We start from the raw sequence: 22,014 nt of genomic DNA, 5'->3' as shown, positions 1-22,014 counted from the left end.
AAGCTACTCCTACAGTTTTGGTCTGATTCCAATATTACTTGGCACAAGTAAAGTACACTGAGATACATAATTTTTTTTATCGGATTTTGATTTTGATGAACGGTGTTGCTATGGTTACTAAAATAGAAATTTCTGTAAAATTCTTTTAAAATCTACTCCCCCTTTAGTTTTAGTCAGATTTCCATGAAAAGAGACCAAATCAAGGATCATTATTCTATTTATTTCTGTTACAAAGTCAAGTCCAACTGCTACTTATCTCTTCCTTTGTTAGAAGTACAAACCAGTAGAGCTACAGTCTCGAAAAAGACTTCTGGTTAAACAAATATTCAAATCATGCATCTTTGTGACATTCTGGATAAATATAAGCTAATTTCAGTCATGAAGATTGAAGGTCATGTGCCTGAAATGATTTAACGTTCAAAATGTAATCACTCTAGTAGTCTAGTATGCCTTTCTACCCAGATATTGTGTAATTTTGCTAGGGTGAAAAAATCAACTAATTCAAATGTGCCACCAAATTGCCTGTTATTTTTACTTAAATATCTTAAAACAAATACTTCTTGATAAAAAATATAATCACTGAAGTGTCTCTTAAAATTCTATGCCTGTTTTTTCTACAGAATATCCCTTAGAATTATTGTGACCTTTTTGCACTTGCAGTTCAGCACTTACAAGAGTGAAAACTCCATTAATTTAAATTTGCAACCAAAATCCCATTAATACTAAATAATATATTTAAAAACAATCACTTTTTAAAAATATGAAATCAATGGAAGCGTTTCTTGGAATTTTATAGCTGTTTTTCTGCAGACTATTCAAATATCTTTATTTCTTACAATTATCGTGACCTTTTTGCACTCGTAGCTCTTCACATTCAAAAAGGTAGGTGGAAAAAATTCTGTAAATATTTTTTTCAAAGGTTTTAATTCCTTAAATCCATTAGTTATGAAGATATTATGGAAATTTTTTATACACAAACAGAATATGTACAAAAGGTGTTATTTTTCCATACTGGGTATAGAAATAGGCTGACGATAAACTAATTCTCCCTGTATCCATGGTAACAAATCAAATGACGTCACCAAACTTACGCAGTAAGTAAGTGACCTTGATCTCACTTTGTATGCAAAGTTTCAAGAAATTTTGAAAAACTTGCTTTCATAGCATTCTGCATGGTTTTCTCGTAGACACGCATTTAAAGAATTTAACAGAAGGAGATGACATTTAATTGTTAAACTAATTTGATTATATCTGATTTTTACAATAAATTTCTTTTACAATAATTTATGAACAGAAAGATAACATAAGTTACCTTTGTTGCAAATGAATCAAAGTACTAAGCTTTATTCATAATATGGGTATATCTGAATTAAACCTTGGATTTTGTCACAGTTGTGTTTTTCTTTGAATGTCACGAATGTTTAATTTGTATGCTCTTTTATCGCTACTTTATGAATATTTTGAATCCTTGTGTAAGATGATGGGATTTGCATAACATTGACCAGGTTACCCACCCAATTTAACTGTCTGTACCCTTTAACTATTTACAGTTTTTAGCATGCCTAAAGGAGAAACAGGTGATAGAAAGCACACACAGCATTTTATACCACAGATATTATATATACAGTCTTGATATCATTCATTTAGATCTTTTTTTTCTTTAGTTGGAACAGTTTTCTGAAGCATCCTTTACTATAATATTAAACATGAAATATTAACTGGGGAGGTTTTATTGGTTCTCGAAGTGACTTACAGAAACTATTTTATCTCTCAATTCCTAAGCTTCCATTTTGCTTTACATTTTCTTTGTAATAATCATGGAGTTGGTGAATTTTAGTGTTTTCTTTCATTTTATTTCAAATTTTCTAAATCTTGATTTAAGAAATGAAGCGTTTTGGTAATTTTTTTTCATCTGTTTTTTGAATGCATTATTATTCAGATTTAGATTTTTGTAGGTATTAACTTTGCCCTGACAATTTGTTTATACTTATGTACAAGATTCACCAGTCAGATATTATTCATGATAGATTTTAGGTGCATGAATCAATTACAGTTATTTAATTACATAGTATACTGAAAACATTGACATTGTACGAGAATTGGTAGCCAGCATGTATATATTTATAGTCATCAAAAAGCTGCATGTACATGTATTTGTTCATGTATATATATACATGTATACACGTATTATACTTGAGAAATATTTTTGGGTACCTCTTCAAGCAATACTTTGCAGGATAATTATTCAAAGATTTGTATAAATCTGCACCATAAATTAGATTGATTTACCCAGTTTACATTTTTGTAAAATTGAATAATTGTCTGTAGAAGAGCTAAAGGAAGATGATCAGGAATGTGAGTTGTCTCCCTTGATGGGAACTTTTTTGGCAAATAACACTAAAATCTAGCAATGGCAGTTTTTTTTTGTGGAAAAGATGTTTTAATGCTTTATAATCTGTTTGTAAGCCAGTGATTAAAGTTGTTGAATGTGATATCATAATTTACTGGTATTTTTATAATTAACAAAATAAGATGTATATGCATGCAATATTAATGCATGAGTTGTGAAACTTGAAGAGGTTTAAATTCAGCTTGATTATAATTAATAATAATTATAGTAAACATAAATTGTGTGTAATATTTGTGAAGTCCTTATGTCTTTAAAAAAAAAAAAAAACTTGAAATATATAATTTATTTATTACTGCTTATAATGCATGAAAAGTTTAAGAAATCATTTACCTAGATTTAACTCTATCAAAACCCCTTCCGATTTTTATTTCCTGATTTTATTTTGTTTGTTTTTTCCCCAGAAAATAACTGCACAATTAAAAAAAATGTTTCAATTTGAAATGAGGAGATTATGAAAGTTATGATTCTAGATAGTTTTTATAACTTCGTGAAAGGTAAGGTGCATGTACTTGGTGGAAGCAAGATTAATACCAATAATTTCTACCTGATACTTCTAATTAATACTCAGTTGTGTCCTGGAATCAAGTTACTAATCAACCTGCTAACTTTAATCATTTTTTCCATTTTCAGAAATATTTCATGGAAATAAATTATTCCCTTTCTCAGAAATCTTTTTCCAATAGAACCATTCATAATTTTTTATTATCTCAGTAAATTAAAAAAAAAATCATTTGATTTCCACATGTTTAAATCAAACAATTGTAATTGTTAAAAATTTTAGTGATTTTTTTTTTTTTTATGAATCAGAATTTTGTCAAATTTTAAGTGATACATGTAATAGTTTCATTATAATGATAATACAATTAGGTAGATTTCCTGACATACTTAGTATGCTATTTTTAGACCGCTATGACCACCAGCCAGATGATGACCACACAGACACAATCACAGGACTGACCAGCTGCCAGAGAATGAAGCTGTACGCCTCGTCCAGTCTGGACGGCACAATCCGAATCTGGGATGAAACCAATAACCTGATCAGGTAAATAAATACCCGACTCACTCGCCAAAAATCAGCTCAAAATTGTCAGGCATGTAGGAAAAGGTCTGAAAAGCCAAGTGTCAAACAGACTGACTGACAGATAAACAGACAAACAGACAGGATGGGCAGAAAGGAAATCTTCAGTCCCCTCCCCCCCCCCCCCCCCAGTTCACTTAGAAACTTGACTTCCTTGACTTTATCCCTGTTGATTCCATGGGGATCGAGCATAGGGCCACATAAAACACCTCGCCAATGGACTCTATTCTGGACTGCTTTCTTGAACTAGACCCAAGTAAATCCTGTCTCTCTTGTTCCTGCTTCTATAGATCTTCTCCCGGTTTGCCTGGGTCTCCCAACACTCCCTTTTCGGATTCCATTCAAGAGCCTGCTTGGTTAAGTTGTGTGGTGATTTGCATGTTTGGATAGATAGGAAGCTAATAAATCTTATATGGATATATTCACATCTTTTTCTAAAGGAAAATTTGTCATTTGAATTGTTGAAGGTAAAAAAAAAAGGATATGAAACAATAGAGTCCTTTCTTACAGACTGCTGAAGTTGAAGACCATGCCATACAGTGTGGGATTCTGTAGTGAACGGGGGGATCTTCTAGTCGGGATTAGTCATCATCTGTACAGAATCCCATATACTGCATGTAAGTTTTTAATAAAAATAATTGTCAGATCTAATTAGAAGTCGTTTATATTTGGCATGTCAGAAGTACACAAAAATATTTGCATTTTCTGTGTTTTTCTACTACACCAACTAAGAAATCAATATGAATGCCATTTTCATGCATGTGTACTTATATGCGTAGAAATATAAATGGAGAAAGTGATGTGACAATGAGGCTACAGAGACGTAAATGAAAATATTACTATATAGGACAGTGAGTCTCGAAATTCAAACATTAAAAGTATTTTTGCTACTTTTTTTTTTTTTTACATTTTACAGATAAGGATTTTTTTTTAGTTTTAAGTGAATTATTGGTGTGTATATCACACAGACTTGCATGTAAGCATATTTTTCATGAAGTGCTAGCACACTTCATGAAATATGCCTATGTGACAATTAAGTCTGTGTGATTTCGAACGAATATCTCACACAAAGCAGAAAAACATTCCTTATTTAATGCACATGTTGAGTTAATTTATTAAGCATGCATGCAGTCTAAAAACTGCTTATAGCTAACATTTTCTTTGAGGAAAGTCTAAGTGACCTTTAAATTTTATTGAGTAGGTGTTGATATTATTTGTGCATTATAAAATTTTTTGGTCAAATGTTAGTGGAGGATATTATACAATTATTGCTGGTTTTTGAGGTCAATACGATGATTTAGACACCTGAGGAGTACAATATTCACCGAGCCCGAAGGGCGAGGTGAATATTGTACTTCGAAGGTGTCTAAATCATCGTATTGACCTCAAAAAAACAGCAATAACTGTTTTATTATATGATTAAATGATAGCAAACTCCTACAAGACTGTTTTCTTTGCTTTAATTGAAAGTTTTAACGAGAAATTTCAACAAGAACACATTGTAACATGAAAAAATGGAACAGGAATAATTCATGATATTGACCTGCAATAATTCCTTATATTGACCTGGAAGGTCACGTGATTCATTATATTGACCTGCAATAATTCCTTATATTGACCTGGAAGGTCACGTGTAGGTCAATATAACGTAGTATTTTTCTAACATTGTTGGATCTCAGCCAATCAGAAAGAGGGAAATTATTCAATCATATAATAAAACAAAACAGTTTAAATTGACTGAGATTCAGGCAAATCTTATTTGTTGGATCCTCATGCAAACAAAAGTTGCATATTAAGTCTTTAATTAATTTGGATTTGGGCATCATTCTTTTGTTTAGGTTAAAAACCATAAGCTGCTTTCTTACTCTCTCAATAACTATAATATTACAATACTGGTATTTAATATGATATCACAAACATGCACAAAAAGTATTTAAGACTTGGAGAAAATATTTGTAGAATTGAAGTACAGTAAAACACACATATAACAAAGTCCCAGGGACGGACGATTTTGGTTCATTATAAACATATTTTGTTAAACCCGCTTAGTTTATAATATATTTTAGAGCCAGGGGAATGAAAATAACTTCGCTGTAAGCATCAATGCATTATAAGCGTGTTCGCTATAAATGGTTTTACTGTACATGCATGTATATTTACACTGTTTAGTATATATATACTGTGGAATCGTATCATTGTTCTTGGGGGTCAATGTTCGTGGGTAACCGAGATTTTACTGGTTCATGGGGACTAAATCTCATGGGTAAATTGTATGTTTTATTAAGATAGCTAACTCTTCAGTGTTCAATGCATGTGTGTTTCAATGTACATGTGGATGTAAATTCATGCATGTGTAAGGATTTCCTACGAAACTGATCCCCCATGAACAATGATGATTCCACAATATGCTATGGCCATGACTGATATGAAGTATAGATACTAGTAGTCTTTAAGTATTTGAAATGATTATTTCATCTTTTAAACAAATTGACATCAGAATTGTTTTATATAGATTTGCCCAAGTCATACATATTTAAGATGGTGTCCATGAGATTTGCTGACCCTAAGCCTGAGGCACCGTTTACTCTAGATGAAGACCAAGTCAACAAACTTTCAAAGAGGGAATATACACGCCTGAAAAAGTCACATTCCTCCTTCAAGTAAATGGTTTTAATGTTGGAATTTTTCCTTGGATGAACTTATATTGAACCCCCCCCCCCAAGTTACTGAAGCATTTTAGTTTTCCCCCCAGTCCTTTGAAAGAAGCCCACACAAAAAGGCTCACACAGTCTCTCTTTTTTTTTAATTTGAGCTCATTTAGGAAAGAAGAAGTGATATCTCTTGCAAGATGCAAAACTATTTTAGGAATACTAACAAATAAATATCAGGAAAAAAACTTACTGTAGAATAATCATTGTTTGTGGAGGCCGGACCAATGTTTGGTTTCATTGGTCACCCTTACCCATAAATTCACATCCCTATAAGCCATATAACTTTGTCAAAGTATCCCACTGAGAATCTTCTGTATATACAAGTTACCCAGAAAATTATGTCTCCCATGAACCAATTAATTTTGATTTTCTGCAAGCATTGACCCCATAGACAAATTGAAAATGATTCCATGGTAGATGACAGATATTAAAAAAGAGGTGTCATGTAAGTTAACATCAACATTCTTACCATAATATTTTTTTTTTAATCTAAGATACAATCAGTTTGAGGACATTCTTACAAAAGAGGAGGAGGAGGAAGTGAGGAGGGAGCAGAGGATTAAGGAGGAGGCCTTCTCCAAACTGAGGGCCAGGGAGGAGGAGCTAGAGAGGATCAAGGACAGCCTTATCAAGGCAGAGAGGACCAAGGCCATGGAGAAGAAAAAGAAGGAAAAGAAAGATGTTCACATCAGTAGTGAAGCCTTCATCAATTACTTCAAGATGTACTATAGCAAAGAAAGGCCACAGGTGGGCTGTGTTTTAATGTTGTTCATGTCCCACTCAGAAAATTGTGTGAAAAAAAAATCACTGTAAGATTTATAGGAGTGGACAGTATTCCTCCCAATCTCTCTCTCACACCCCTTCTGACAACAAATGTGGTCTGGATCTGCTACTGTAACTCTGGTAAAATTTTCAAACACATTATATATAGCATTTATTTAGAAGGCATGTATTGTCGTGAAGTACTTGAGAATGTCTTGAAGTCTTAAAAGTGCATAAAATTAACCTTTTCAAAGCAGCAATATATTAATTTATGATGCCATACTCCCCCAAAAATTAGACAGAATTTTGAAAATCAAGTTTTCCTTATCAGCAAAGTGCTGATTATGAATGGAGAGGATAGAACGATTCAGGTTTTGCACTTGGTTGTAAATACAACTGTTTTTCATCAAAAGTTTTAAAACAATTTGAAAGTACATGCAGTTACTCTCTCTTTGTGCAGCTTCCACCTGAAAATCCCTATGCTTTGGAGGACTTTTTGAGAAGAGGTGAATTTGAAGAAGGTAAATTTAGCTTTAAAGGACTACAAGGGATAATGTCATAATATGTCCCATAAAAAGTTAAATTTTCAAAATTCTCAAAATTGTCACTCTTAATATATAGAAGAATTGACAATTTACAAAAAATATGACAAAATTGCTCCCAGTAAACTCCCGGGGTGCCTAGTAAAAATGTTTTTATTATGAAATTAAGTTTTATTGTGTTTAGCTTTAATGAAAAAAATTTGAAACAATTTTGTTTTGCAGAGGAGTACCCATGGATACCAGAAAAGGAACCAACAGGGTTTTTCCCCCCTATCAACAAAGCCTCAAGGCCTGCCACTGCTGCAGAGGAACCCCTCATGCCTGCATACCAGAGCGCCACATCAAGTGGTTACGTGCCAAACTCGGTTTTGGTCAAAATTCTATGGCCTCCTCCTCCTCCGAAGCCAGAAAAATCTCAAGATTCCTGGCGTCCACCATCTTTGTCTCAAGGTCAAATGGATGAAATAGAAAAAGAAAAGGTATTACTATATTTATTTTTTGTGTATATTAACTGATAAATGTATTTCAGTTATATCAAATTGACTGAAAGCTTTAATTTATTCCCAGTGAGTGAAATTGTGTAGTATATTCCCTACAAGAGTGGAAATTTAGCTCCCTTGATGACTTTGGTTTATTCCCTTAGATAGTAGTTTGTATGTACCAGTATTTTAAGTAAACTTTAGACAAGTTTTACTGATGTCCCCTTCCACTTCCCACCTTTATTTCAAAACTTAGAAATCCCATATTATAAAAATATTTTTTTTATATCAAAGTACAGGTACAGGATCTGGTGTCAGGCATTAATTTACTTTGACGTCCATGCATTCTCAAAATATTTTATTAAAATTAGCCCACAATTTTTTGGCATTTCTGCATTACCTACATAAGCAAAAGCAAAGATATTTACTAGGTATAAATGCCACTTACGCCACTTGATGAAAACACAAGGTAATCCATGAAATTCAAAAGTTCATCTATTCCATTGTATTGGTGTTCAACTGTATTGTTTATAAATGTAAGTCTTAGCTGATTTTCTTGACCTCCATTGTTACTTTTATAAACAGCATAGATGGAGCCGGTTATTGGGTATACAGGTACGCTTCAACCTTAATTGTTATTTTTCTTTCCTTATACTCTTGCCTATTCAAATTACAGTAGTTAAGAAATATACTGTATTCATTGAAATGTTTGCCCATTTATCCATCTCTGTCCTTAAACTAATGATACGAATTAATTTATGTCTAAATATTTCAAAAGTATTTAGTAAAACTGATTTATACAAAAGTTTTTTTTTATTTAAGGGCAGAATTGGAAAAGGGGCATAACTTTCAGAAAACAAACTTCCACTTAAAATATCCTTCTTTTGCACTTGGAAAATGGTCCTGTTACAAGTCTCTTAATGAATAATGAATTTGGAGAAATACAAGTTACTTTTACTAACTTCTGTTTATACATATATTCCTATTGTCATATGACACAGAGAATCAATCAAATTTTAAACATGTATTCCCTGTCTAATATTGTTTCATCTTCTTTTTTTTTTTTGTGTTTGACCCCTATTTATTATTATAACAAAGGTGGATGTTTGTGTATAAAGCATAGAAAAAATAGTATTTTTCAGTTAGGGTAGTCCACATTGAAATAAATATTGCATCATATCAGGCATATCACATCCATATGATAGTAGCTCTTTTTTGTGAACTATGTAAGTTAATGATTTCTGGAATATATTTCTGAAATAATGAGAATTAAATCAGAGGAGTCCAGTTTCCTGAGTAAGTGTTTGATGAAATAATATTTTTCACATTTGTATTTCCTTTATACCTTTAAACTAACTAAATAAATGTACTCTGTACATGTATATAATTATATTCACTATTTTTTTTCTCATTTTAAATATTTATCATTGCTACATGTAGATAGATATATTTAGATAGAATTTTGTTTATTTTAATTTAAAAAGAGACAAGCAAGAATTACACGACTGCTTGAAGAAACATCAGCTGCTATTTTTTTTTTATACAGATGTAGTTGATCAAGCAATATCGGATATCAATACCCAGAGTTTTTGGAACTCATTGATATCCATTGTAGCCAAGCCATAGTTTTCTCTAGATAATGATTTTATATTTCAAATGATATCTGATATCTGTGACTTTTAAAAATTACCATCAGCCATTACATGTGATGTACATGTATTAATACTTCATCCTGGTTTAGAACATGATTTCAATAGAATTCAGAATACCTTTCAAAGAAATTTTAATGTTAATAAGAAGTCCATGTGAAATTTTAAAATTTTTCCAATTTGAAATGTCTATTTAGGAATATTGCACCAATTGAGTATGAATTTCATATGACGTATTTACATGTATCTTGGTAACATTACACTAATTCACTTAAACCAATTTAAAAAGATTTTTAATAACATGTACATGTGCAGTTGCAAGTTTTCTGATGTTAAAAGCTGAAGATTAATTAGAGCTTGTCTTTTAATGAAAAAAGGAGCCAGTTGAAGAAGAAAAAGAGTTGACAGTTGATGATCTGGTCCCAGAGGAGGTAGTGGATCAGGACCGAACACTTATCATTGATGACTGGGAAGATGAAAAATCAGCTCCACAGAGCCCAGTGCCATCCAGTGGTACCAGGACCCCTGTTTATACCCCACCCAGGAAGGAGGTCACATTTAGCAGACAGCCAACAGTCCATGTGATAGAGACCCCTCCCAAAACTCCCACCCCTCCAGCCTCTTCCAGACAAAGTTCACTGATGTCCAAGTTCAATGAAATGCTGACCAAGAAAGAAGAAGAAAAGGTATATGGCATGATGTTTCAAGTCGCTTTAATTTTCTGCATTTTGATGTAGGAAAGCAAACTATATAGGGTCCATTCATGTGAAATACAGTAAATAAAATCATGATTCACATTAATAATGGTTTTCATGAACCATATATTTCCCATGATCAATTTAAAGCCTTGCAGCACAGCATATTCATCATACAATCTTTTTGTATTTTAACTCTTTTCTTTACACTAATTTTCAGGAGGATGATGAATCCACAGTGACCATGACACCCCGATCACCAGTAGAAACAGAGCCGTCAGGCACTGCATTCAAATCACCAATGAAATCTACACTTTCTGATAAACCTCCTAGTGAACCTAAACCCCCCTCAGTCCCTCCACCTAAGAGGGAAGTTAAACCCCTGAAACCCCTTGTAAAATACACCAAACCAGCACCCCCTTCAGAACCCTTGCCACCAAAGCCCAGACCTGTGGCACCACCTCAGAGAGAACTGACACCACCTCGTCCAGAGACACCACTTCCTGGTTTTGTTACACAGTTCAAGGGTGCAGAGTGGTTTGAAAAATTCTTTCCAGATGCTGGCGAAACAGTAAGATTTCTACCTTGTAATTCTTTGATGCGAAAGTGTAGGATAAAAGTAACTTGGGCCTACTGTATGAAGGAAACAAGTTCTTATTTCTTTATTATATTTTCTATTATCAAATTTACTTAAAGAAAATATTATAGCTCTATAGAATATGCATTTCATTATATAGTGATAACTTTTTTAAGACTAAAAGTCAGAATGAATGTCATATTTTTAATCCTTTAAGAGATTCAGTCTAAATGTAATGTAAAGGTTTAGGTTAAATTGTCTCATTTTTCATGGCATTTACATAAAATGGCATTTGGCATAAATATCACCAACATGTTGACTACCAGGGATAAGTGTCTTAGTTTCAACCTTAATTTGAATTTTCAACTTGTCTCAACTTTGATATCTTGAATCAAGGGATATCACAAAGAATTTTTCTTTGTCATGTCATGTCCTGACATGAATATGGCTGGGGCATATAGTGTTTGTCATGTCTGTCTTCCATCCTTCCGTCTGTCCTGTCACACTGCATTTAGCTCAGTTTCCAAAAAAACTATTTAAGATATGTAAATCAACCCTCATATGCTGATACATATTGTTGAAAGCTATTCAAATGCATCAACATTTTTTGTTGTTGACCTTTCCTTTGACCTTGCATTGACCTCACTTTTCAAAAAGTTTGCGTTTATATTATAACTCATTTTCAAAGATACTATTCAAAAATATTTCTATCAAACTTAATATGCTGATGCATATTGGTGAGAGCTACAGCTTGTATTCAATTTTTTCAACTTTTTTAACCTTAAACTTTCCTTTGACCTTGACGTCACTTTTCTAAGATTTGTGTTCAGCCAAGTTTCAAAGAAACTATTAAAGATATGTTATTAAACTGCATATGCTTATACATGTTGTGAAAGGTATTAAATAGCAGGAACATTTTTGACACTGACCTTGCCTCTCACCTTGACCTCACTTATCTTAAATTTGTGTTTACATGTACAGTAGCTAATTAGTCTCAAAGAAATTATATTATAATTATTATATTTTTTTTGTGATTTTATTATTATATAAGATATTTTCATGTAAGCTTATGCATGGGTCCATTACTTGGTGAGAATTCATTATTCCTGTTCATTTTTTTTTTCTTGACCTTCCCAATGCCCTTTTACTTTACTATTTATTGTACATGTAAAACTCAGTTTTATAGAAACTCTTCAAGATATTTTCATCAAGCTTCATACACTAATACAAATTTTCATTTTACACTACAGATGAACTCTGGATGGGGCATTCATGTCCTATGCATATGGACATATCTAGTTGTTAGTTATAAAAAAATTCGAAATATCAGTATGACTGCAACATTAATTAAAACATATGCATATTGTCATAATTAAGTATAAGGTTCTCTTTTTTCCTGCAAAATTCCTTATTGCTAAACATTCTCTCTCTCTCTCTCTCTCTCTAGATTGATCAATTGAAATTGAATTGGGGGAGGGGGCATCATATCATTGTCCACAATTAAAATATTACTTTAGTTCTTGTGTAAATCAAGAGATTAATTACAACTCATTTGTGTCCATCCATTTATAATATATATTTAAATGAGCCTCCAGCCATCTATAATATACATTTCCACAATGTACAGATATCTTCAACTTCAATACATGTACATAATACATGTATTATTTCTTAGTACTTCATAATACATAGTACTACTAATATTTAATTAAGGTCCATGGCCCACTTAATGAAAATTCTACCATTTCATGATTTGTGGTGATACATGCATGTACATGTGTTACTACAAGTTTAACATTATCTTATGCGTTAAATGAGAATATATATTTTTACCTGTCAGACAAATTAACTAAATCTAACGAAGTGTTAATTTAGTTTGAAGTAGAGAGAAACAATATTAAGTATATTTAAACTTTAGAAACAGTATTATTTAATTAGAAATTGGAGGTAAACTTGCAAGCATGGTTGGGGGATACCCTCCACTAAGAGCAATTAATTTTTAAGTTTTAATTGTTATTTGATAAATATATAAATTGAAGTCTTTGATTGGCTTTTCTCCATCCATTAATTTTTTAGTTTACAATGTTATTTTTTTTTTTTTATATAATTTCCATTTAAATTTTCATGCTTAATTAAAAAATTACTCAAATGTTGTTATGTAAAATCTATTTTTATTTTATGATTTTTCTCTGTATTGAATTTGCATAACATGCCCCCCCCCCCTTCATTGTGTACAATTAAACATTTTTTTAAAAAAATATTTTGAAATTTAAACAATGTATTTTGTGGCAAAAGGGTGATGCACCAAAATTATGCATGTTCCCCAATGAATTAAGTGTTTGAGATCAGACAAGTTAGTGACTGTGGTGACTTGACCCATACATGTACCAAACCTGCTACCTGCAGGAGTTAAGGTTTTTTTTTTTTTTTTCTGTCAGTGTGTGCCTCCTTTAGACAATATAGCATTAGCTGCACTGACAAACCCACACTAACCTACCACATGAAGAAGTTGGAATTTTCTGTCAAAACTTATGTCCAAGAGTGTAAATTTTAAGTCAATTGTTCAAATTATGACCCTTGGATTTTTACTTGACCTTGGACTTTTACATAAGAACATACAGGAAAAAAGTTTTCTAGGAACCGCAGGCTACAACTGACTGTCATTTTGATGCAAGATTCCTCAAGTACTGTAGATTCACGTTTATTCAATTATTATTAGCTCACCTGAGCCAAAGGCTCAAGTGAGCTTTTCTGATCAAAATATGTCCATTATATGGCGTTGTTGTCATAATATGATGATTGTTGTTGTCCTCATTGTCATCACAAACTTTTCACATTTTCATCTTCTTCTCTAGAACCACTGGACCAATTTCAACCAAACTTGCCACAAACATCCTGTGGCGAAGGGGATTCAAGTTTGTTCAAGCAAAAGGCCACATCCTCTTTAAAGGGAAGATAATTAAGGATACTTAGTATCGCGATTAACTCACAGTTATCTAACTTAATGCCCCTCTTTTGATGTGAAGTCGAGGAAACTCTAAATCTCGCAAGATTTCCGGGGCATGAATTATACTTACACTAGTGACAATCGAATGATTCGACAGGAACATATAGGAATTATCTTTAAGAATCTTCTCAAGAGCAGCAAAGTCATGATAAGTCATATTAATATAGAAGCATCCTCAGGTAGTGTAGATTGAAGTTTTAAAATCATGACCCCTGGAGGTAGGGTTGGACCAGAAAAGGGGATCAAAGTTATGCATAGGAATATAGAAAATATCTTTAAAATATCATTTTCTGATAACCAGCAAAGCCATGATTTGTCTTATTAATAAAAAAGCATCCTCACGTAATGTAGATTCAAGTTTGTTCAAATCATGACCCCTGGGGTTGGGTGGGACCACAACGGGGTATCAAAAGTATACATAGGAATATAAAGGAAAATTTAATGTCTTTAAAAATCATCTTCTCCAGAACAGCAAAGCCAAGATAAGTCATATCAATACTGAAACATCCTCAGTTACTTTGTTCAAATCATGACCCCTGGGGGTAGTGTGGGGCCACAATAGGGGATCAAATTTTCAAAGGAAAAATTCATAGGAAAAATCTTTCAAGAACAAGGGGGCCAAAATTACTATACATGTATAGTCATATTAATTCAAGGATCTTCATATTGTGTATATTCAGGTTTCAAATTATGACCCATTAGGATAGGGTGAGGGCACAGGAGGAGATCGATTGTCAATAAAGCTTACATGAGAATATGTAGCAAAAATCTTCACAAGAAAAGCAGGGGGCATTATTAGTCAAATCAATTTGAAAAAAATTGTAAATTTGTTCAAATTATGTTATCCCAGGTGCAAAAACGGAGCCATGATAGGGTGTAAAAGTTTAACACTGAAATTTTGTTAAAAATCATCTTCTGAAGAAAGTAGACTTATAGTCATATTTAAAATATGCAAGCATCAACATGTATATGGGCCAAGTCATTAATATGCATTAGCATACCCATAATTTAGAATAATGTTTGTTTTCAAGACTTTAGGTACTAGATATGAACCAAAATTGGGGGAAAATGTAATAGTGCAGAAATATATGTACAGATATTCACAAAACACAAGGGCCACAATATGTAAAGTTGACATCAAGCCTCAATATAAAATAAATGTAATTGAAAACGGATATAATTATGAAGTTTAATTTGGGGACCATTCTAAAGGTGAGCATAAATGTGGCCCATGGACCTCTATCTTGTTGACTTATCTACTGTGTGGACTCAGGGAATGTATATTTCCTTGAATTCATCCAACAAATATTTGTGCTTATCAGTGATAAAAATAAAGTCCTTTTCCCCCCAACATTGTACTTTATACATATAATGTAAACTATATCATTATTAACTGGCTAAAATGAGCTACAATTATAATGAAATATAATCATTTTTTTGGTCTCCCTGTGAGTTTGATTTGTTGATTACATGTATATGTCACATGGTTTAATTATATTATTTACAGAATTATAATTAGGTATAATATATATATGCAAGTTTAACAAGCTGTTGTTAATTTATTGTAATCACAAACGGCCCTTTGTTTTGTAACATTTAATCAAGGGGATGTGTTATTGGCTAGAATTTTAATCAAAATCCCCAGAGGGTTATATAATGCTATAGGTCCTAAATGTTTAGCAAATTTTAACATTATTAAGATCATCAGAATATTTGTCTACTTGTACTGAAAACAAGATATTATCAATAAATGAATCTTGCATGTTTTAAAGAATATTTAATTTGCCGTTTTGATAATTTTTTTACATTTGAAGCAAATAACTTTTCTTTAGTAAGCAGTACATTATTCTTTACTTTGCTAAGAGCATGATTGACATATAACTGCGGGTTTTATCTTTGTTAAACATACAGTCAAACCTTGATACACTGTATCTCGAATTTGAAGAAATCTGACTGCACAGTATAAAAAAAACCCAGATGTTTGAGGGTTGAAGATATCAGAGTTGTGACTAAAACTTATACCATATGGTCAGAAACAATGACTCATTTCAAAATGTCCTTTAGTGTTTGATGTATTAGTTGTTGACATACATAATGTCAACTGTATATAAGATGATGAATTTTTATCACAACATAATCTAGCTATCAAAAGTATGAGTGAGGTCAACCCTTAAAAATAAATTGTAAGGAAACAAATACTTTAATTTTCCATAGTGTGTTAAAATTGGGGTGAGTCCACCATCGGACACATACCTTGCTTCGGACAACTTTACCCAAGCAATAAATTTACATCAATCATGAATGCTTTGACATGTTACTGTCTTAAAGCCGAAGGTTTAAACTTTTTAATGATGCCGATTTTTATTATAATGTTGTGATATAAATACCACAATAATGGCCTTGAAGTGATGTCATATTTGACATCATCAAAGGGGAATAACCAGAATTTTATGATTTTGCAAATTTTTAGAGTTGTCTTTCTTTCATTATACTTCACGGGAATGAGTACGTCTTTGGTGAATTTTGTTATTAATTGATAATTTTATATTAGAAAATTTCAAGGAATGCCATTTAAAAGTTTGTATTAATTTTCTTAGAGCTGTTTTTTACTAGTATATTCATTTAAGAAATAAATAACAAGTTTAAAAACTTCAGTGGGAATTGAAGTGGGTCGGTCACGTGATCAAATCCTGTGAAGGCCGAAGGCCTTCTCAGAAGATTTGATCACGTAACGACCCACTTCAATTCCCATTGAAGTTTTTAAACTTGTTATTTATTACTTATATATACATTTGAGACGGACAATAGAATGTAATCGAATATAAATATTGCACTAACTGTACGTCGTAGATTTTGACAAATTACGCTAGGTGTAAATCGGCTTGAAAAGCGGTTACGCTTCAAATTCATCTGGCAAAAGATTCTGTTTCGAAGGGAATATTCTGTGAAAGGCTACTTGTGATCAATTATAGTGAGCATATTGGTGTCTGGGAAATTTTGTATTCATGAGAACCCATATTTGATGTTAAAAAACACAAGAAACACGTCCGATGTTTGACAATAAAAAGTTGGAGGAATTTCGGTCGGAGAGGGATGGATGGAGACACTTGTCCGGACCAAATAACTTGAAATCAAGTACAAAATTTGATCAAAAACATAAAATCTACGATTTCAGTAAGGCATATTTTTTAATTTATGATGTTGACGTGGAGACACTGGCGACAGCTTACATTGTTAATTAAGACAACGTCACAACGATCTCGATGATGGAGGTGTGCCTACCGAACTTCCAAAGTGCAGTGTTTGTCAGCTGTTTGTGGCGTGATTGCATTACATTGATATTTTTCAACAGATTTTCAAATTTATTGTGAGTAAAGTTTAATGAAAAAAAAAATATAGCATTCAGAGGTCTGCGAGAAAAATAAGGGTAAACGTTGAGACTATGCAGCTCAGACATGGAACTTATAACATGTAGTTTTCTATTCTCTATGTAAAACAGATCAAAAACTGTATTAAATACTCGTTTACATTGTAAATAAAATGATTATTATTTTACTTGCGTATTTTGTACATTTTTATGCATGAAAAACATGCTATATTGCTTAGTGGAGTAAGTCTTTTTATGTAGATATTACTGCGCTATGTGATTAGGTCACGTAATGACCTATGACCTTCGAAAAAACTTCATACAGGTATGAAGATATTTGCTCTCTGCATGTTTATATAATAGAGAGATACCACAAATGTATATATTTCACCATACATCGGACAAATTAACCATGCATCGGACATTGTCTGCTGCATGAATAATTACTTCCTTTTTTGTATAGAAATACATGCACAATACCAAACCTGATGGCCGTTTTTGCAGAAATTTAAAAAAAATATAAACTCAGCATATTCCATGAAAATACAAGTTATCGATATATGACAACTAGCAGTGGGCTGTCTTTATTTCTTCAAACTATAAGATCTATTATCCTCCGAAACCAAGCAAAGGTTCTTGAGGACAGAACCCCCCTCCCTCCCCCTCCCATAAAACAATTAAGCATTATTCTATGTTAATGTATGCCTAAATTTTATGTATCTGTATTACTTATATTTTAGAATATTCCCAAGCCCTGGACAGCTGATAACTTCATGATGACCTTGAGTCGACTTCTGCGTATTGCTGAGTACATGCACAAAATTGCAGTCACAGATGCAATGGCCATGCTATATACCCAAGAGGACATAGGAGATGGGACCATTCACTCTGTTTCCAAAAACCTCATTGCTGTGTTAAACCACCACAAAGAACCACCAACATGTCTGGTGGAAGAGCAGAAGAATTTTATAATCTCAGCTCTTAGGGCCATGAGCAAGTTTGGGGTCAAGGACAAAGAGTTTGTCTCTGAGTTAATGGTACAGTTCCTGGATGGAGATAAAGAAGTTAGGTAAATAGCTATACAAATCTTTTTCATTTACCACTGATTCAAACAGTGAAACTGCTCAAGCCCTGAAGAATAGATTATCATCCTATTTTTTTCTAATAGTAATCAATCTGCAAGTCCACTGAAAACATTAAACGTTATTTTTTCATCTAGAAATATGTAAAAACTTCTCTCGAATTAGCATAAGGTAACAAATTGTCAAGTCATTAAGTAAACACCCTTATATAGTGTAGATTCAATTGTGTTCTAATTTCTACAAGTCTCCTAAAGATACAGTGAATATTAAAGTTATTGTAAAATATCGGTAAGAATGGGTTTACCTGTACTTTTACAGGATGACAGTACTGGATCTTTTGTCTTCCATTGGACATCAAGATCCACAGAAGTTTTTCTCTAAGGAGATGGATTCCTGGGATATCTGGAATGTGGATGAAGAAGACAGGAAAGGTGAACTGAGGAAGATGTCTCAGCAATGGCTAGATAGGTAGGTGAATTTGTTACAGGAAGATCTGTCAGCTATGGCTGGATAGGAGAATTTGTTATTGGATGATCTGTCAGCTATGGCTGTATAGGTAGATGAATTTGTTACAGGAAGATGTGTCAGCAATGGCTAGATAGGTAGGTGAATTTTTACAGGAAGATCTGTGAACTATGACTGGATAAGTAGGTGAATTTGTTACAGGAAGATCTGTCAGCTGTGACTGGATAGGTAGGTGAATTTGTTACAGGAAGATGTGTCAGCAATGGCTAGATAGGTAGGTGAATTTTTACAGGAAGATCTGTCAACTATGACTGGATAAGTAGGTGAATTTGTTACAGGAAGATCTGTCAGCAATGGCTAGACAGGTAGGTGAATTTGTTACAAGAAGATCTGTCAGCTATTCCTGGAAAGGTTGGTGAAATTTTACTGGAAGATCTATTAGCCTAGATAGGTAGGAGAATTTGTTACAGGAAGATCTGACAGCTATGGCTGGATAGGTATGTGAATTTGTAACAGGAAGATCTGTCAGCTATGGCTGGATAGGTAGGTGAATTTTGTTACTGAAAGATGTCTCAGCTATGGTAGATAATTTGTCCTTGGAAGATATGTCAGGGATGGCTAGACAGAAGGTAGATGATTAATTAAATGGAAAATGTGTCAGCTGATGCTTGATAAATGGGTTGAAGATATTTTATTGGAAGATGTCAGCTCTGAGTAAATAGGTAGGTAGATGATTAAAAAATGGAAGATGCAAGAGCTGAGGTTGGATACGTGTGTAAGTGGCTATAGGTGGAAAAATTGATACAATAAGAAACATAATTCTAAGATGCATAATTCTGTGTATCATATTTTTATTTATTTCTGAATCACTGAAAGCTGTTGCCAATGGTTCCTGAAATTTCTGTGAAATCTGTAAAAATGCCTTACCTCCAACAGTTTTGGTCTGATCTTAATAAACCTAATTAAAGTACTAGTAAACAAAACCAAAATACATAATTCTATTAATTTTTTTAATTTTAAACAAAGCTGTTGCCTTGGTTACCAAAAATAGAATATTTAATTTTTTTCAAAATGTTTCATGTACAAGTTAAGTGCTGATCTGTAGCTAGATATTACTCAGAAACCTTGAGGAGTTTTTTTTGTGTGTGTTTGTGCAATAAATATTACCTTTTTTTATTGTACTGAACTTTAGCTCTCAGGTTTGCTGAAATTGAATGCATTTTAATCGTAGATCAGATTTTTAGCATCAATTTAAAAGCAAAAAAAAAACTCTGGTTATACTATGCTGCAAAGACTTTGGCATAAAAATGTTCCTTTTTCTTTAGAACATACATATGCATGTATAGTTTCAAAGCATTTTTTTTTAAAGCAAACTTGAATAAAATTAAAAATGTCTTATGCAAGAATCAGAAAAAAATTCTAATGCCTTATGGTATTTGTATTAGTCAAGAATAACTTTAGATTGCAAAGTCTTCAACCAGAGAAGAGTTAAGTTACTAAAGTTGCAAATAACAAAGTTCCAGACAGAATTATTAAAGACACCTGAGATGAAGAGAGAACATAAGAAAAGATTGACATGCACAAGAATATTTAGTGAAATTTCTTTGTTTAATGAATTATTGGATTTTAAATGTTAAACTTGTCAAATAACCAAATTCCTCTGAGTGTTTTTCACACCCAAGGAAGATATTAATCACCCCCTTTTAGCTATTTGTAATTTAGACTATGAATATATTAGATAAATTTTCTCTATGTCAATGTCAACAAGAAATTATCACTAATTCATTATACTGAGTTTGTTTTTCTCAAATTTCCTTTAATTAATATGAACCTTATGGTATGTGTCTTGTTTTCTTAAACTTGAATCTCATGCAGGTACAGTAGCCTGAAAAAAAATTACATTATCACTAAATCAATGATTACGACAAATTTTCACTAATTCATTGTATTAAAATGTGCCTTGATTGTTTTCTCAAAGCTTGAAATTTGGGTACAGCAGCTCATTTCATTTCTGACTGAAGCAGCTCTGTGGAAGATCATACAAATGTAGTTTTACCATTCGTGGAAATCTCTTTCAGCAAAACTTAATAAATATTGAACAGACACTTAGTCTTCCTTGAACTTGTCTGATTTAGGTGAATGTGTGTGGTTCATTAGATTTATTCCTAGCTGCTAATGACAATGTTAATTGTCCTTGAACAGGTGGATGACTTCATACAAACTTCATCTAACAGACACCATTGAGAGAATGAACAAAGGGCAGAATATTCAAGGGAGGATGAGAGGTGGTGGGAAAAACCGGGGAACTCCGCCCCCTTCCAGCAGGAGCATCCTGAAAAAACCAGCCATTGTAAGCAGCATATCCCTCATTCGTTATAAGAGAAATGTCTATTATTTAAAAATAAACAATTTCCTGCATGCACCTGCATGATATATACATGTACTAATATAATTATAAACGAAAATGAAAATATCAGTGTCAATAAAATTACTTTAAAAGCTTGATTTAATACATGTACATACATTTTTCTTTTAAATTTTAAGGACTTCAGATAAAAGATTTTGCATAAAACATTGAACAATTCAATGGTATTGCAAATTCAATTGGCAATTAATGCATGGAGACTAAAATCTACAAATGATACAAAATCCACCAATGAAATGTTGCAGAATTTATAGACATTCATGTCTATTTATGATATAACTGTTTCATCAAGCACCATCTTGATCAGTTATGATGTAATGTCCACTAATGATAGAAAGTACATTGTTTATGGATAATAATGCAGCTGTAAATGTGTATCATAACAATCTGATATTCAACCAGCTGTAAATGTGTATGGTAACAATCTGATAATTCAACCAGCTGTAAATGTGTATGGTAACAATCTGATAATTCAACCAGCTGTAAATGTGTATTGTTACAATCCGATATTCAACCAGCTGTTAATGTGTAATGTGTATGATAACAATCTGATATTCAACCAGCTGTTAATGTGTATGGTAACAACCTGATATTCAACCAGCTGTTAATGTGTATGGTAACAACCTGATATTCAACCAGCTGTTAATGTGTATGGTAACAACCTGATATTCAACCAGCTGTTAATGTGTATTGTTACAATCCGATATTCAACCAGCTGTTAATGTGTAATGTGTATGATTACAATCTGATATTCAACCAGCTGTT

General features: G+C 32.6%; 1 protein-coding gene across 1 annotated transcript in view; it reads left to right on the top strand.

Annotated features, from left to right (window-relative positions):
* Window positions 1-22,014, top strand: part of LOC133171594 (WD repeat-containing protein 97-like) — a 58,466-nt gene that overhangs the window by 22,212 nt on the left and 14,240 nt on the right. The window contains exons 15-25 of the mRNA XM_061306377.1: window positions 3,314-3,452; window positions 3,999-4,105; window positions 6,001-6,148; window positions 6,694-6,946; window positions 7,422-7,482; window positions 7,726-7,982; window positions 10,009-10,317; window positions 10,547-10,897; window positions 18,018-18,346; window positions 18,678-18,827; window positions 21,027-21,174. Of these exons, the coding sequence (XP_061162361.1) occupies window positions 3,314-3,452; window positions 3,999-4,105; window positions 6,001-6,148; window positions 6,694-6,946; window positions 7,422-7,482; window positions 7,726-7,982; window positions 10,009-10,317; window positions 10,547-10,897; window positions 18,018-18,346; window positions 18,678-18,827; window positions 21,027-21,174 (2,252 nt within the window). The remainder of the gene's footprint in view (window positions 1-3,313; window positions 3,453-3,998; window positions 4,106-6,000; window positions 6,149-6,693; window positions 6,947-7,421; window positions 7,483-7,725; window positions 7,983-10,008; window positions 10,318-10,546; window positions 10,898-18,017; window positions 18,347-18,677; window positions 18,828-21,026; window positions 21,175-22,014) is intronic.

Source organism: Saccostrea echinata, unplaced genomic scaffold, assembly GCF_033153115.1.
Source record: "Saccostrea echinata isolate AGI-Se365-2 ecotype Australia unplaced genomic scaffold, CSIRO_AGI_Sech_v1 ptg000054l, whole genome shotgun sequence".
Lineage (NCBI taxonomy): Eukaryota > Metazoa > Mollusca > Bivalvia > Ostreida > Ostreidae > Saccostrea > Saccostrea echinata.
The sequence above is the reverse complement of the archived record's forward strand: the minus strand, read 5'-3'. Positions and strand labels throughout refer to the sequence as shown.